Genomic DNA, 18,747 nt, shown 5'->3' on the forward strand with positions numbered 1-18,747 from the left:
GTGCAGCTGTAAAAGCTTTTGAGGGTCCGAGGACCCATGCCAAATCTTTTCAGTCTCCTGAGGGGGAATAGGTTTTTTTCGTGCCCTCTTCACGACTGTCTTGGTGTGCTTGGACCATGTTAGTTTGTTGGTGATGTGGACGCCAAGGAACTTGAAGCTCTCAACCTGCTCTACTGCAGCCCCCCGTCGACTAGAATGGGGGCGTGCTCGGTCCTCCTTTTCCTGTAGTCCACAATCATCTCCTTTGTCTTGATCACTGTTACATTCTCCAGTTTCTGTGTTAAAGCTTGTGTATTTGAGTGTGTGTTTCAGGAGACTGCTTCCTGAATTCTCCCCAAGCAGCTGATTGGTCGACTCCATTGCCAATTGGAGAGCTGACCCCGCCCCCTCGTCAAGACGCAGCTGTCGCCAATTACCCATTCCTTCTGAAGCTATAAAAGCCAGTGTTCTGGTCAGAAGAGAGATCATTGCAGAGAGATTGATTGTGATATAGATCATTGCTGAGAGAGGCGGTTGATGGCTGAGGGGTATAGCATGTTGGTTGTTGGTATGTACTATGTTAGTTGTTGTTGGTAGCAGCTTTGTTATGTTCTGTGTTTGTTGCTTTGTTAGAGCTTCTTTAATGGCCTGAGTTAGTTTTTTCTCAGTTTTGTTGTGAAGTGGATTGTTTAATATTCTGTTTAATTTGTTCCCAGGGGGGAAAGGGGAAGGCACCTAGGGAGTGCTTAGGCAAGAGGCCCGCGGGCATACATATACCCGTAGTATATTCATTGTCTAGGCACACTAGGTAAGACCTGTGCGGACCACCCCCTGTATTTTAGTTAGTGCACCAGGTGGTGCTAAATTAGGTAAGTAGTGGTTAGGCAGGTAAGAGGAGAGGGTGCTTTGATATTTACTTTCTTTGCTTTGGTTCCGTCCAGCCCCTTTTCCCCATATTAACGTGTGAAGGAATAGATTCTTAGGAAGTGGTACAGTCCTACAGTCCATACCTCTTTTGCTTCACGGAGAGTTGAGTTGTAGCAGGGTAGTGCGTTCCCTCTTCAGAGGCGTGCGTAACAATCACGTTGAGGGAGAGGTTGTCCTTGCACCACGTGGTCAGGTCTCTGACCTCCCTATAGGCTGTCTCATCATTGTCGGTGATCAGGCCTACCAGTTGTGTCATCGGCGAACTTAATGATGGTGTTGGAGTCGTGCCTGGCCTTGCAGTCATGGGTGAACAGCGAATACAGGAGGGAACTGAGTATGCACCCACATGTTGAGGATCAGCGTGGCGGATGTGTTACCAACCCTTACCACCTGGGGGCGGCCCATCAGGAAGTCCAGGATCCAGTTGTAGAGGGAGATGTTTAGTCCCAGGGTCTTTAGCTTAGTGATTAGCTTTAAGGGCACTATGGTGTGGAACGCTGAGCTGTAGTCAATGAATAGCATTCTCACACCGGTGTTCCTTTTGTCCCGGTGGGAAAGGGAAGTGTGGAATGCAATGGCGATTGCATGATCTGTTGGTGCAGTCTGAAAATTGGAGTGGGTCTAGAGTTTCTGGGATAATGGTGTTGATGTGAGCCATGACCAGCATTTCATGGCTACAGACGTGAGTGCTACGGGTCAGTAGTCATTTAGGCAGGTTACCTTAGTGTTCTTGGGCACAGGGACTGTGGTGGTCTACTTGAAACATGTTGGCGTTACACTCGGACAGGGAGAGGTTGAAAATGTCAGTGAAGAAACTTTCCAGTTGGTCAGCGCATGTTCGGAGTACACGTCCTGGTAATCCATCTGGCCCTGCAGCCTTGTGAATGATATTCTGTTTAAATTTCTTACTCACATCGGCTCCGGAGAGCGTGATCACACAGTCGTCCGGAACAGCTCATGCTCTCATGCATGTTTCAGTGTTATTTGCCTCGAAGCGAGCATAGATGTTATTTAGCTCATCTCGTGTCACTGGGCAGCTCTAGCAGTCATTTTAAGCAATAATTAATGGGAGGACTTTTAAGCTAGTGATATTAACCCTTCTCTTTCACAAGTTATCACAACAAAATATTTTTATTTGTGAGATTCACAGTGCCTTGCAAAAGTATTCAGACTCCTCGGATTTCTTCACATTTTATTGTGCTACAATCTACACAAAATACTCATGTCAAAGGAAAGGAAAGTTATATATTTTTAAAGATGTGTATGTATAAGTATTCAGCTCCCTGAGTTAAAAACACTTGGCATCGATTACAAATGTGATTCTTCTTGGGTAAGTCGATAAGAGCGTTGCACACCTGTGCAATATTTGCCCATTCTTTTCAAAATTCTTTCAGCTCTGTCAAGATGTTGGATCATGGCTACACAGCAATTTTCAAGTCTTGCTATAGATTTTCTAGCATATTTAGGTCAAATCTGTAACTTGGCCACCACGGAACAAAAACATTTGTTCATAACTCCCCTATTATGTCATCCTGTCTAAGCTGACAAGGTAAAGATAAAACCTAATGCATTGGGACTAGCTCCTTCACAACATGGCTCAATTATTATACTAATGGAAACTCAAGAACATTCACTGTCTTCTTGGTAAGCAACTCCAGTTTAAATTTGGCATAATCTTGTAGGTTATTATCCTGCTGAAAGGTGAATTCCTCTCCCAGTCTCTGGTGTAAATCAGACAAGCAGGTTTTCCTATTTTGCCTGTGCTCAGCCCCTTCCCGTTTTTTTTAAATCCGGAAACTCTCCAGTATTTGCCAATGTCAAGCATACCCATACCATGATGCAGCCACCAACACTCTGGGAAAATAAGGAGGCAGTTACTCGGTGATTTGTTGTTGGATTTGCCCCAAACATAAGGCTCTGCATTTAGGCCAAAAAGTATGTTCCTTTGCTGTGTTCCCCCCTCATTATTACTTTAGTGCCTAATTACCTACAAGATGCATGTTTTGGGTATTTTTATTCTGTACATTTGCATTCTTTTCACTCTGTCATTTAGGTCATTATTGTGGAGTCACTACAATGTTGATCCATCCTCAGTTTTCTCCGATCACAGCTATTGAACTCTGTAGCTGTTTTAAAGTCACCAATGACCTCATGGTAACATCCTTGAGCAGTTTCATTCTTGTCCTGTAGCTCAGTTCAGAAGGATGCCTGTATCTTTGATGTCTGGGTGGTTTAATACATAGTCCACAGCATACATATTAACTTGACCACGCTTAAAGAGATTTTCAATGTCTGAATTGTTATTGTTACCCATCCACCAATCACTGCCCTTCTTTATGAGGCTTTCGAAAAGCCTTTGTATTTGAATCTGTGCTTGAAATTCAATACTTGACTGAGGGACCTTATAGATGTTATATGTATGGGGGACAGAGGTAGGAGTTGGTCATTCAAAAATCATGTCAACCCCTATTATTTCATACAGTGAGTCCAAGTAACTTATGTGATTTGTTAAGCTGAATTTTACTCCTAAACTAATTTAGGCTTGCCTAAACAAAGGGTCTGAATACTTATGCAACTACTATATTTTAGTTATTAATGTTTTATTTATCAAAAAATATATAATAAACACAAAGTGTAGATGAATACTTTTGCAAACACATGATTTATTATTTCATTTGTAATTTTGTAATAGAAAAATACACAATGATGAAGGGGAATCTAATTTTGTCTTACGAGACTGCTTTTGTGTATGAATGTCACATTTTGTTTGTTTTATTTAACTAGGCAAGTCGGTTACGAACCAATTCTTCTTGGTTCCTCCTGCGGGGACGGGGGATTATTTAATAAATAAAAATATAGGACAAAACACACATCACAACGAGACAACACTACATAAAGAGAGACCTATAAGACAACTTGGCATTAACACAAGACAACACAGCATGGTAGCAACACAATATGGCAGCAGCACAACATAGTTGCAGCACAAAACAAGGTACAAATATTATTGGGCACAGACAACAGCACAAAGGGCAAGAAGGTAGAAACAGCAATACATCACACAAAGCAGCCACAACTGTCAGTAAGAGTGTCCATGATTGAGTTTCTGAATGAAGAGATTGAGATAAAACTGTCCAGTTTGAGTGTTTGTTGCAGCTGGTTCCAGTTGCTAGCTGCATCAAACTGAAAAGACGAACGACCATAAGGGCTTTGTTTTATATGGGTTATGTATTCTTAACATCCTAAAATCAATCAACCCGTAACTCCTATAAGGATTAAATGCCTATACATAAATACTGACCTCTGGTAGAGTGATAGGCCTGTTGAAAACCTGTTCCTATGATTGGCTTAGGGATCTTGTTTTGTATAACAGACAGGCCAAGGAACCAAGGGTCTCTCTGGAGACCAAGGAACTGTCTGCACTTAAAAACATGCTGACGTCTTAGGTTCCCCACATTATGTGAATGTGCAAGTGTGTGGCTGTGTGTGTGCCTGTGTGCCCTTAAAGAGGGGGTATCCAATTGGCAGGATAAAATTAGGCCAGCAAGGCCCTATACTGCTGACGGGGCTGGTAGGGCCAAAAAAAGATCCTAGCGAGGACCATAGGAGTGCAGGGGGTTCTAGGAGAGCAGCAAGAGGAAGCGAGTGGGGTGGGTTGTTTGCACAGCAATCAGCTGCTAAAATGGCCATCAAAGGTAAGGTGGTGTAAATATGTGACTTGGTCTTAGGTAGACTTTTGTGTATGGGCTGAGGTCTCCAGCTGGTTTGGGACCAGTGAGAGGGGCTCTACTACTGGGCAGGTGGAGAATTACAGGGCAGGAAGATTAATTCGGATCAGTTCTCTGATAGAGAGCTACAGTTGGTGGAGATAGGGATAGACAACAAAAACAAAATGAGTTGCTGACCGAATGGTGTTTAGCAAGCCTCTTTCTTCTTATATGCCTGTGAGGAGTGATGACTCAGAGATTTAATCTGTTTTGGCCAATGTTGGTGAATCATTATGGGCACAGCTGTTGGGTATTTAGGGTCAATGTTTGGGGATAGGAGGGAACTCAGCTCTATCTATGAAACATTCCTGGATGTTAGTTGTAATCAGATAATTGCCTTCTAAATTTACACTGGTGCTCACTGGAAGTTTCAGCTGTCGCCGAAACGACATGTCAGTTTCACTGCAGATCTGCTGTGCATTTCAGCTCTCTACTGTCTAATGTATTGTGTAAGTGTGTGTGTGTGTGTGTGTGTCGCCTCACCACCCTATGAACTGATGTGTTGTGAACAGAACCATAAAGACAGTACATGGATTTCTGTAACACTACATAAAGAGAGACCTAAGACAACAACATAGCAAGGCAACAACACATGACAACACAGCATGGTAGCAACACAACATGACAACAAAATGGTAGCAACACAACATGTTTGCAGCACAAAACATGGTACAAACATTATTGGGCACAGACGACAGCACAAAGGGCAAGAAGGTAGAGACAACAATATATCACGCAAATCAACCACAACAGTCAGTAAGAGTGTCCATGATTGAGTCTTTGAATGAAGAGATTGAGATAAAACTGTCCAGTTTGAGTGTTTGTTGCAGCTCGTTCAAGTTGCTAGCTGCAGCAAACTGAAAAGAGGAGCGACCCAGGGATGTGTGTGCTTTGGGGACCATTAGCAGAATGTGACTGGCAGAATGGGTGTTGTATGTGGAGGATGAGGGCTGCAGTAGATATCTCAGATAGGGGGGAGTGAGGCCTAAGAGGGTTTTATAAAAAAGCTTCAACCAGTGGGTCTTGCAACAGGTATACAGAGATGACCAGTTTACAGAGGAGTATAGAGTGCAGTGATGTGTCCTATAAGGAGCATTGGTGGTAAATCTGATGGCTGAAAGGTAAAGAACATCTAGCCGCTTGAGAGCACTGTCATGATGTTGCCCTCTTTGGGTACAGTGAGCACCATCCCCCTCTCTCTGTCTCCTACAACCAGGCTGCTGTGGTCAGAGAGGTCGTACATTCCTGGAGGAGATTATCTCCTCATGGCCACAGTATAGAGAGATAGTGAGTTTTCATAGAGAGAACGAAGGAATTTCTTCCACCTCACAAAACTTGAGGTCCGAACAACATTTATGTTCTGGAGAAGGTATAAAAGATCGGTGAAGAATCCAGCTACGAACTGGTCCATTTGGTACAATTTTGTGAAACTCATGGGAGACAATACCATAACGTTGTTTATACAATAGCCTCAGATATGAGGCTTACATCTAATTGTTGTATAAGATGAATGAGTGAGGATGATACTGTTTGTGAAATTGTGTAATGTGATTTTGGACTGTTTAATGAAGGAAACTCCAATTCCCTTAGTTTAACTAAATCAGAGGACTGAATTAACTAAATCAGAGGACCGGCCATGAGCACAGTTATGGTCTTGCATCCTGGGACAGGCCCTTTTTTGCTCTTCCAAATAAAATCCCCACCCGGGTTTTCTATCAAGAGACCATGTATCTCTCAATTACAGACAGGACTAAGGTTGAGACCAGTTTACCTCACCATGAGGGGGCCAAGGTTTGAGACCAGACCAGTTTGCCTCCACACGCGGTTAAACTCTTAGACTATCGATACAGACAGAACAAGAACAAATCTTGATACTAATCACTAGTCTGCAGCTAGGAATTCGGTATCATTGAACGCGAAGACCGACAACCGCCGAAACATCCATTCTAAGACAACATCGCTGAATGTTACTCTGAAGTATCCATTTGAACCACGACAGAGAGAGAGAGACAGACAATTCTTCAAAAGAAGGATGATTCCAACAGAGATCATGTGACACACTGAGCGTAAATATATATATTGATTGCAATTATTCCCGAATGAGTGAGCGTTCATGTGTAAAGGATTAACATTTCAATTGTTATAATTATCAACTTATCTGTCTTATCTGTCGACACCCATTTCCCTTCTGTCTAACAAGCCGCCATGCCGGTTTAGCCCACTAGGGTACATTCCCCTATCATTTCTTGTAACCATATTTACTTTGTTTTCTTGTGTGTGCACTTCTGTGATTGTTTAGTTAGTTAATAAATAAATTATTTTAAGACAATTGATATATGGATGACTCATAGTAAAGGCTGATTCAACAGAAAATAAGATTTTGACTAAATCATTGTATGAAGCCAATATTTGCCTTATGTTAAATAAAGGCAGAAGTAACAGATCCTGTAACAAACATGTAACAGCCATTATTCCTCCGGATCAGACAGGGTTTATCTCCGGCAGGTTCTATTTTTCTAATGTGCGTAGGCTGCTTAACAGTCTATATGCAAATCATGGGAAAGGCTTCAAGGCGGCTATTATATCGCTAGATGCTCAAAAGGCGTTTGACCAAATAGAATGGTCATACAAGTTCAAGCAATCAGTAGGTTTGGATTTGGTGACTCATTTATCGTCTGGGTCAAAATGCTTTATGTCTGTCCAACAACCTCTATTCTGACCAACAGAGACAAATCAAGTCCCTTTGGGCTACCCACTCAGTCCTCTGCTCTTCCCTGTCGCCCTTAAACCCCTAGCGATACAAATAAGAGATCATCCTAATATCCAAGATCTTAAAGTTCAAGTACAAGCAAAACTAAATGCATGCTCTTCAACCGATCGCTACCTGCACCTACCAGCCTGTCCAACATCACTACTCTGGACGGCTCTGATACCTCTGTATAAACCCTGATATTTTTTAATAATTATTTTGTTCCATCTCGGTCTGATAAGGTGTTTGTTGAATGGAGGGAGAAGGGTCTGACCACAATTGAATATTTATACATAAATAAGCAATTAGTATCATTCATCAACATGTTTCAAGCAGACCACCATAGTCTCTGTGCCCAAGAACACTAAGGTAACCTGTTTAAATGACTACCGACCCGTAGCACTCACGTCTGTAGCCATGAAGTGCTTTCAAAGGCTGGTCATGGCTCACATCATCCCAGAAACCCTAGACCCACTCCAATTTGCATATAACATACCCACAGATGATGCCATCTCTATTGCACTCCACACTGCCCTTCCCCACCTGGACAAAAGGAACACCTGTGTGAGAATGCTATTCATTGACTACAGCTTAGCGTTCAACATCATAGTGCCCTCAAAGCTCATCACTAAGCTAAGGACCCTGGGACTAAACACCTCCCTCTGCAACTGGATCCTGGACTTCCTTACGGACCGCCCCCAGGTGGTAAGGGTAGGTAACAACATATCTGCCACGCTGATCCTCAACACAGGGGCCCCTCAATGGTGCGTGCTCAGTCCCCTCCTGTACTCCCTGTTCACTCATGACTGCAGGGCCAGGCACAACTCCAACACCATCATTAAGTTTGCCGATGACACAACAGTGGTAGGCTTGATCACCGACAACAACGAGACAGCCTAATGGGAGGAGGTCAGAGACCTGGCCGTGTGGTGCCAGGACAACAACATCTCTGTCAACGTGATCAAGACAAAGGAGATGATTGTCAACTACAGGAAAAGGAGGACAGAGCACGCCCCCATTCTCATCGACGGGGCCGTAGTGGAGCAGGTTGAGAGCTTCAAGTTCCTTGGTGTCCAATCACAAACAAACTAACATGGTCCAAGCACACCAAGACAGTCTTGAAGAGGGCATTACAAAACCTATTCCCCCTTAGGACACTGAAAAGATTTGGCATGGGTCCTCAGATCCTCAAAAGGTTCTACAGCTACACCATCAAGAGCATCCTGACTGGTTGCATCACTGCCTGGTATGGCAACTGCTCAGCCTCCGACCGCAAGGCACTACAGAGGGTAGTGCGAATGGCCCAGTACATCACTGGGGCCAACCAGCCATCCAGGACCTCTATACCAGGTGGTGTCAGATGAAGGCCCTAAAAATTGTCAAAGACTTCAACCACCCGAGTCAAAGACTGTTCCCTCTGCTACTGCATGGCAAGCGGTACTGGAGTGCCAAGTCTAGGTCCAAGAGGCTTTTAAACAGCTTCTACCCCCAAGCCATAAGACTCCTGAACATCTAGTCATATAGCTACCCAGACTATTTGCAGTGCCCCCCCCCTTCCCCTCTTTACACCACTGCTACTCTCTGTTGTTATCTATGCATAGTCACTTTAATAACTACATGTACTTTAATACCTACATGTACATACTACCTCAACTAACCGGTGCCCCTGCACATTGACTCTGTATTGATACCCCCCTGTATATAGTCTCGCTATTGTTATTTTACTGCTGCTCTTTAATTACTTGTTACTTTTATCTATTATTCTTGTTCATATATTGTTTAAAATGCATTGTTGGCTAGGGTCTCGTAAGTAAGCATTTCACTGTTCACCTGTTGTATTCGGCGCATGTGACTAATAAAATTAGATTTGAATTAAATAATACATTCAAACTCTTCCATTCACTTTTTTTCCCGTTATTTACAAGTCAGACACTATATCAAAGGGAAAATTCAAAATGTTGACACCCTCCCTGTACAACATTATTTTTTATGATTTGCTACAGCTGCCCTCCCAACTCAAAACACCTCATCTCAATTAGTCTCCTTTTTTCCAACTGTACAGAGGCTTTACTAGTCATTTCAAGGAGACCTGGAGTAAATAGTTAAATATTGAGATCTCAGATGATCTATGGGGAGAAGCCCTTTCTAGAATTCACTCCTGTTCCATCAATACCAGATACAGTGCCTTGCGAAAGTATTCGGCCCCCTTGAACTTTGCGACCTTTTGCCACATTTCAGGCTTCAAACATAAAGATATAAAACTGTATTTTTTTGTGAAGAATCAACAACAAGTGGGACACAATCATGAAGTGGAACGACATTTATTGGATATTTCAAACTTTTTAACAAATCAAAAACTGAAAAATTGGGCGTGCAAAATTATTCAGCCCCTTTACTTTCAGTGTAGCAAACTCTCTCCAGAAGTTCAGTGAGGATCTCTGAATGATCCAATGTTGACCTAAACGACTAATGAAGATAAATACAATCCACCTGTGTGTAATCAAGTCTCCGTATAAATGCACCTGCACTGTGATAGTCTCAGAGGTCCGTTAAAAGCGCAGAGAGCATCATGAAGAACAAGGAACACACCAGGCAGGTCCGAGATACTGTTGTGAAGAAGTTTAAAGCCGGATTTGGATACAAAAAGATTTCCCAAGCTTTAAACATCCCAAGGAGCACTGTGCAAGCGATAATATTGAAATGGAAGGAGTATCAGACCACTGCAAATCTACCAAGACCTGGCCGTCCCTCTAAACTTTCAGCTCATACAAGGAGAAGACTGATCAGAGATGCAGCCAAGAGGCCCATGATCACTCTGGATGAACTGCAGAGATCTACAGCTGAGGTGGGAGACTCTGTCCATAGGACAACAATCAGTCGTATATTGCACAAATCTGGCCTTTATGGAAGAGTGGCAAGAAGAAAGCCATTTCTTAAAGATATCCATAAAAAGTGTTGTTTAAAGTTTGCCACAAGCCACCTGGGAGACACACCAAACATGTGGAAGAAGGTGCTCTGGTCAGATGAAACCAAAATGGAACTTTTTGGCAACAATGCAAAACGTTATGTTTGGCGTAAAAGCAACACAGCTCATCACCCTGAACACACCATCCCCACTGTCAAACATGGTGGTGGCAGCATCATGGTTTGGGCCTGCTTTTCTTCAGCAGGGACAGGGAAGATGGTTAAAATTGATGGGAAGATGGATGGAGCCAAATACAGGACCATTCTGGAAGAAAACCTGATGGAGTCTGCAAAAGACCTGAGACTGGGACGGAGATTTGTCTTCCAACAAGACAATGATCCAAAACATAAAGCAAAATCTACAATGGAATGGTTCAAAAATAAACATATCCAGGTGTTAGAATGGCCAAGTCAAAGTCCAGACCTGAATCCAATCGAGAATCTGTGGAAAGAACTGAAAACTGCTGTTCACAAATGCTCTCCATCCAACCTCACTGAGCTCGAGCTGTTTTGCAAGGAGGAATGGGAAAAAATTTCAGTCTCTCGATGTGCAAAACTGAGAGAGACATACCCCAAGCGACTTACAGCTGTAATCGCAGCAAAAGGTGGCGCTACAAAGTAAAATCATCAAATCAAATCAAATCAAATTTTATTTGTCACATACACATGGTTAGCAGATGTTAATGCGAGTGTAGCGAAATGCTTGTGCTTCTAGTTCCGACAATGCAGTAATAACGAACAAGTAATCTAACTAACAATTCCAAAAAAACTACTGTCTTATACACAGTGTAAGGGGATAAAGAATATGTACATAAGGATATATGAATGAGTGATGGTACAGAGCAGCATAGGCAAGATACAGTAGATGATATCGAGTACAGTATATACATATGAGATGAGTATGTAAACCAAGTGGCATAGTTAAAGTGGCTAGTGATACATGTATTACATAAGGATGCAGTCGATGATATAGAGTACAGTATCTACGTATGCATATGAGATGAATAATGTAGGGTAAGTAACATTATATAAGGTAGCATTGTTTAAAGTGGCTAGTGATATATTTACATCATTTCCCATCAATTCCCATTATTAAAGTGGCTGGAGTAGAGTCAGTGTCATTGACAGTGTGTTGGCAGTAGCCACTCAATGTTAGTGGTGGCTGTTTAACAGTCTGATGGCCTTGAGATAGAAGCTGTTTTTCAGTCTCTCGGTCCCAGCTTTGATGCACCTGTACTGACCTCGCCTTCTGGATGACAGCGGGGTGAACAGGCAGTGGCTCGGGTGGTTGATGTCCTTGATGATCTTTATGGCCTTCCTGTAGCATCGGGTGGTGTAGGTGTCCTGGAGGGCAGGTAGTTTGCCCCCGGTGATGCGTTGTGCAGACCTCACTACCCTCTGGAGAGCCTTACGGTTGAGGAAGGTGCAGTTGCCATACCAGGCGGTGATACAGCCCGCCAGGATGCTCTCGATTGTGCATCTGTAGAAGTTTGTGAGTGCTTTTGGTGACAAGCCGAATTTCTTCAGCCTCCTGAGGTTGAAGAGGCGCTGCTGCGCCTTCCTCACGATGCTGTCTGTGTGAGTGGACCAATTCAGTTTGTCTGTGATGTGTATGCCGAGGAACTTAAAACTTGCTACCCTCTCCACTACTGTTCCATCGATGTGGATGGGGGTGTTCCCTCTGCTGTTTCCTGAAGTCCACAATCATCTCCTTAGTTTTGTTGACGTTGAGTGTGAGGTTATTTTCCTGACACCACACTCCGAGGGCCCTCACCTCCTCCCTGTAGGCCGTCTCGTCATTGTTGGTAATCAAGCCTACCACTGTTGTGTCGTCTGCAAACTTGATGATTGAGTTGGAGGCGTGCATGGCCACGCAGTCGTGGGTGAACAGGGAGTACAGGAGAGGGCTCAGAACGCACCCTTGTGGGGCCCCAGTGTTGAGGATCAGCGGGGAGGAGATGTTGTTGCCTACCCTCACCACCTGGGGGCGGCCCGTCAGGAAGTCCAGAACCCAGTTGCACAGGGCGGGGTCGAGACCCAGGGTCTCGAGCTTGATGACGAGCTTGGAGGGTACTATGGTGTTGAATGCCGAGCTGTAGTCGATGAACAGCATTCTCACATAGGTATTCCTCTTGTCCAGATGGGTTAGGGCAGTGTGCAGTGTGGTTGAGATTGCATCGTCTGTGGACCTATTTGGGCGGTAAGCAAATTGGAGTGGGTCTAGGGTGTCAGGTAGGGTGGAGGTGATATGGTCCTTGACTAGTCTCTCAAAGCACTTCATGATGACGGATGTGAGTGCTACGGGGCGGTAGTCGTTTAGCTCAGTTACCTTAGCTTTCTTGGGAACAGGAACAATGGTGGCCCTCTTGAAGCATGTGGGAACAGCAGACTGGTATAGGGATTGATTGAATATGTCCGTAAACACACCGGCCAGCTGGTCTGCGCATGCTCTGAGGGCGCGGCTGGGGATGCCGTCTGGGCCTGCAGCCTTGCGAGGGTTAACACGTTTAAATGTCTTACTCACTTCGGCTGCAGTGAAGGAGAGACCGCATGTTTTCGTTGCAGGCCGTGTCAGTGGCACTGTATTGTCCTCAAAGCGGGCAAAAAGTTATTTAGTCTGCCTGGGAGCAAGACATCCTGGTCCGTGACTGGGCTGGGTTTCTTCCTGTAGTCCGTGATTGACTGTAGACCCTGCCACATGCCTCTTGTGTCTGAGCCGTTGAATTGAGATTCTACTTTGTCTCTGTACTGGCGCTTAGCTTGTTTGATAGCCTTGCGGAGGGAATAGCTGCACTGTTTGTATTCAGTCATGTTACCAGACACCTTGCCCTGATTAAAAGCAGTGGTTCGTGCCTTCAGTTTCACACGAATGCTGCCATCAATCCAAGGTTTCTGGTTAGGGAATGTTTTAATCGTTGCTATGGGAACGACATCTTCAACGCACGTTCTAATGAACTCGCACACCGAATCAGCGTATTCGTCAATGTTGTTGTCTGACGCAATACGAAACATCTCCCAGTCCACGTGATGGAAGCAGTCTTGGAGTGTGGAGTCAGCTTGGTCGGACCAGCGTTGGACAGACCTCAGCGTGGGAGCTTCTTGTTTTAGTTTCTGTCTGTAGGCAGGGATCAACAAAATGGAGTCGTGGTCAGCTTTTCCGAAAGGGGGGCGGGGCAGGGCCTTATATGCGTCGCGGAAGTTAGAGTAACAATGATCCACGGTCTTTCCACCCCTGGTTGCCCAATCGATATGCTAATAACATTTAGGGAGTCTTGTTTTCAGATTAGCCTTGTTAAAATCCCCAGCTACAATGAATGCAGCCTCCGGATAAATCGTTTCCAGTTTGCAGAGAGTTAAATAAAGTTTGTTCAGAGCCATCGATGTGTCTGCTTGGGGGGGGATATATACGGCTGTGATTATAATCGAAGAGAATTCTCTTGGTAGATAATGCGGTCTACATTTGATTGTGAGGAATTCTAAATCAGGTGAACAGAAGGATTTGAGTTCCTGTATGTTTCTGTCATCACACCATGTCACGTTAGTCATAAGGCATACGCCCCGCCCCTCTTCTTACCAGAAAGATGTTTGTTTCTGTCGGCGCGATGCGTGGAGAAACCCGCTGGCTGCACCGCTTCGGATAGCGTCTCTCCGGTTAGCCATGTTTCCGTGAAGCAGAGAACGTTGCAGTCTCTGATGTCCCTCTGGAATGCTACCCTTGCTCGGATTTCATCAACCTTGTTGTCAAGAGACTGGACATTGGCGAGAAGAATGCTAGGGAGTGGTGCACGGTGTGCCCGTCTCTGGAGTCTGACCAGAAGACCGCTTCGTTTCCCTCTTTTTCTGAGTCGTTTTTTTGGGTCGCTGCATGTAATCCACTCAGTTACACTGGTTGTAAGGCAGAACACAGGATCCGCATCGCGAAAAACATATTCTTGGTCGTACTGATGGTGAGTTGACGCTGATCTTATATTCAGTAGTTCTTCTCGGCTGTATGTAATGAAACCTAAGATGACCTGGGGTACTCGTGTAAGAAATAACATGTAAAAAAACAAAAAACTGCATAGTTTCCTAGGAACGCGAAGTGAGGCGGCCATCTCTGTCGGCGCCGGAAGTACAGTATTAACTTAAAGGGGGCTGAATAATTTTGCACGCCCAATTTTACAGTTTTTGATTTGTTAAAAAAGTTTGAAATATCCAATAAATGTCGTTCCACTTCATGATTGTGTCCCACTTGTTGTTGATTCTTCACAAAAAAATACAGTTTTATATCTTTATGTTTGAAGCCTGAAATGTGGCAAAAGGTAGCAAAGTTCAAGGGGGCCGAATACTTTCGCAAGGCACTGTATCAATTGATACAATACAAAGTCATGCATAGACTTCACTACTCCAAAACCAAATTGCATAGACTTTACCCCCAGGTCTCCCCGCTGTGTGACAAATGTAAAGCCTCAGAGGGTTCATTTTAACTCATCTTTTTTGGCTCTGCCCCTACTCAATCATTTTTGGAGAAACATCTTTGGTATTCAAAGGTAAATGAGAGGGCCATTGAACCTGACCCAGAACTTTCTCTCTTTGGCTGCTCAGAGTCTGTTCTAAGATCGTCCTATGAGGAACAACAGACTCTGATGTTTGGAATGGTGGCTGCAAAAAAATAAAAATAAAAATCCTCACAGAATGGAAGTCACTTATTAATCTCTACGACTCATCTATCTCTCCATCCCATTCACTTATTGTCTTCCACCACTTATTAATGAATGAATAAATAATGGACTTAATTATCTATACCCGCTCCATCCTCTCACTGTCTCTTTGCAGTAATGGACCTGATCTACTGGCGGGATGTGGGGAAGACAGGGCTGGTGGTCACAGGGCTGGTGATAGGCCTGGCTAGCCTGTTCCAGCTCAGTTCCGTCACCATGCTGTCCTACCTGTGTATCTCCATCATGTGTCTCACCTTCCCCCTACGCCTCTACTACAAACTCCTAGAGCTGATACGGAAGATCCCTGAAGGAGTGCACCCCTTTCAGTAAGCACAGTTTACAGCAGTTATGATGCTGTAGTTTAGAGAAACATGATTCAACCTCAATATGTAATCATTGGAGCATGAAAAACCAATAGTCATCTGTGAATGACTCTGTGCATCTGTTGGTAGAACATTCTTCTTGAAACTTGGTATTTGTTTGATAATGTGTTTGTGCGTGTGTCTGTGTGTGTGTGCATGCGTGTGTGTGGTACCAGGTCTTATATAGGAGACGACAGCTCTCTGACAGATGAGGAGACCGTGTTGGTGGTGGAGGAGGTCGTGCTAATGATGGCCTTCGCCATCACAGAGATCAAACGCCTGCTCTTCATCGACAGCATCATGGACTCCATCAAGGTCAGGGGCCATTACCAATGTCCCTCAGAAAACTAAGAGAAAATTCAGTGTATTACTGTACTATACCGTAATGAGGTCTCTTCACAGTCCCTAAGTCCAAAACAGACTACGGAAGGCGCACATTACTATATAGAGCCATGACTACATGGAACTCTATTCCACATCAAGTAACTCATGCAAGCAGTAAAATTAGATTTAAAAAACAGATAAAAATACACCTTATGGAACAGCGGAGACTGCGAAGCAACACAAACATATGCATACACAGAAACAATAACATACAAACACCTACACATGGATTTTGTGTTGTAGATATGTGGTAGTCGTGTAGTGACCTGAGGGAACACACTTAATGTGTTCTGAAATCTGTTGTGAATGTATTGTAATGTTTTAAAGGTGGTATAACTGCCTTAATTTAGCTAGAACCCAGGAAGAGTAGCTGCTGCCTTTTTCCATAAATAATACAAATACAAATGTGTGTGGGGCCTAGGGAGGAAGGTAGAAGTCAAAGTCACATAATCACCAACACTTGAATCAGACAACATAACTGGTTCTCCTGAGCTCTGAGCTGTAAGCAATACATCAACAAAACATAATCATTGCTTCATAAACTCACATGCTATCGCTTATGTTGCCAAACAATGCCAATCTAAAAAGCTGTTGCTCTGTTTTCAGTTTGTGGTGCTGCTGTACGTGTTGACCTATATGGGCATCACTACCAATGGTCTGACCCTGGTGATAGTTGGTGAGACCCTACTAATCCACTCAACACCTGTCTATCTGACTGTCTTACACCACACTGTCCTACAGAACCATCCTCATACATCTGATAATTATCTCCTAATAAGTCCTGTTTCATTCATACTTGAAACTCCCCCAACTGCTCTGATCTGTAAATAATAACGTGAACATAGTTTGTTGATCTGATTTCCTTCTCTGTCTCTTTCGCAGGTGTCATCTGTGTTTTCTCTCTTCCTCTGTTCTACAAACAAATGCAGGTGAGGCAGTGAGCTCCTGTTGTTCATAGACTATTTGTTGAGAGATTATTATAATGTAATCCACATAACAGCAGCAAACAAAGGACTGTGTCTAATCTACACGTGTTTGGATGACAGGGGCGAATGAAAAGGATTAGCAAAGCGGTCAGAGGCCTCCTGACGAAAATCAAAAACTTGTAAGTGCTGCACAAGCCTGTTCAAATGACTGATATGACTGTTCTCATTTTTTATATGGCTAATTTTATCACTAAACCCTACAGGGACATTTAATATCCTGTTCTAGAACATTCATGTCACTATAACCCAACAAACCTTTGCTAGCCACATTACAAATATCTCTTAATGTATGTCATTTTTTGACGCCATTCAAAAAACACTGACTTCCCCATTTTGAAAGGATCCCTTTTGTCTTTGCAGGTTTAAGATGTTGTACAGTAAACTGAGACCCTCTCCTGCGACTACATCTGCCACAACCCCCACTCCCACCCCGGCCCCAAAACACAAACTCAAGTCAAAGTGATGAGACAGAGGGAGGGGGATCTATGGGAAAAGAGGGGGGTCACTCATACTTCTTATCTTATCATGCCACCTGGGATCAGGGGCTGGGCAACTCTGAAGAGGGGAGTTGGGGTACGGGGGGGAATTTGGGAGGCTACTGGTGCTTTTATATTTCCATATTTCCATTTTTTGTGGTGTCTGTGAATGGAAGCCAGATTTCAAATCCAGTGTTTGGTCTTGGTACACATAGGCCTACTGAAGATGTTTACAGACAAATGCATCATTCTACGTCACAAATCTTGTTCTCAAAGCACTAGCTGACAGCCACAAAGTCATAAAATCAGATTTTAAACCTAACCTTAACCACACTGCTAACCCTAATGCCTAACACTAACCTTAAATTAAGACCAAAAAGTACATTTTTGTTTTCGTTCATTTTTAAAATAAATTATAGCCAATTACGACTTTACAGCTGGCCTATCTAAGAGGAAATCGCTCACTTATGCCTCCAGGTCAAGACAGGAGGATTTTTCAAATTTAAATCTAAAAGACAACAAGCTTGCCTTGTCATGAGTCAAATATTTGTTTTTATACCACATAACACATGCCATCCTAAGACAACACAGGGTGAATACTGGCTATCTTAACCACATGCCCAAAACTGTAATTGACTTTGAGAGTACACTCAAAGTGTGAGAATGGGTACTTACTGAAAGTAAGTGTGAAAATGGGTACTTCTCAAAGTAAGTGTGAGAATGGGTGAATGGGTACTTACTCAAAAGTGGCAAACTTTTGGGGGGATTTTTGTTTAAATTGTTGAATAAATGTTTCACAATTTCTAAACGGCTCCTATTAATTCATATCTTTTGGCATCTCAGAATGTCATTGTCAAAGGATGAGGACAGACAGAAAGATGACAGACAGACACACATGCACATTAGGCTATATCGTTTAATTATTCATAAAAATAAATCATTCTACAACATTTTATGATTATGTAGCCCTAAATAATTATCAGAAATATTTTTTGTTATTTTATTTCACCTTTATTTAACCAGGTAGGCCAGTTGAGAACAAGTTCTCATTTACAACTGCGACCTGGCCAAGATAAAGCAAAGTAGTGCGACACAAACAACAACATAGAGTTACACATGGAATAAACAAACGTACAGTCAATAACCCAATAGAAAAGTCTATATACAGTGTGCGCAAATGAGGTAAGATTAGGTAGGTAAGGCAATAAATAGGCCTGAGTGACGAAGTAATTACAATGTAGCAATTAATATAACTGAAATATAACTGAATGATCCACAAAACACATAATAGCTGAATACATGTTAACATCAAAAGTATTGCAACTGACAGGTTGAGTCAGCGTAAAATATAGATCAAACAGCTACAGGCAACAGAGGCTATGTCCAAGATTATGCACCACAGTTATCTTGACACCTCTCTGAAAACGGTCGTCACTATTTTAGCACAGCCACA

The 18,747-nt window shown here is 43.2% G+C and overlaps 1 protein-coding gene across 1 annotated transcript; it reads left to right on the forward strand.

Annotated features, from left to right (window-relative positions):
• Positions 1 to 4,435: 4,435 nt before the first annotated feature.
• LOC112257711 (reticulon-1-A) lies at positions 4,436 to 17,314 on the forward strand. Its single transcript, XM_024431494.2, has 7 exons — positions 4,436 to 4,601; positions 15,202 to 15,412; positions 15,625 to 15,763; positions 16,439 to 16,508; positions 16,715 to 16,761; positions 16,879 to 16,937; positions 17,179 to 17,314. The coding sequence occupies exons 1-7, from the start codon at positions 4,589 to 4,591 to the stop codon at positions 17,279 to 17,281; spliced, it is 642 nt and encodes a 213-aa protein (XP_024287262.1). The 5' UTR covers positions 4,436 to 4,588; the 3' UTR covers positions 17,282 to 17,314.
• Positions 17,315 to 18,747: the final 1,433 nt, after the last annotated feature.

The sequence above is a fragment of the Oncorhynchus tshawytscha genome, linkage group LG09 (genome assembly GCF_018296145.1).
Source record: "Oncorhynchus tshawytscha isolate Ot180627B linkage group LG09, Otsh_v2.0, whole genome shotgun sequence".
Taxonomy (NCBI): domain Eukaryota; kingdom Metazoa; phylum Chordata; class Actinopteri; order Salmoniformes; family Salmonidae; genus Oncorhynchus; species Oncorhynchus tshawytscha.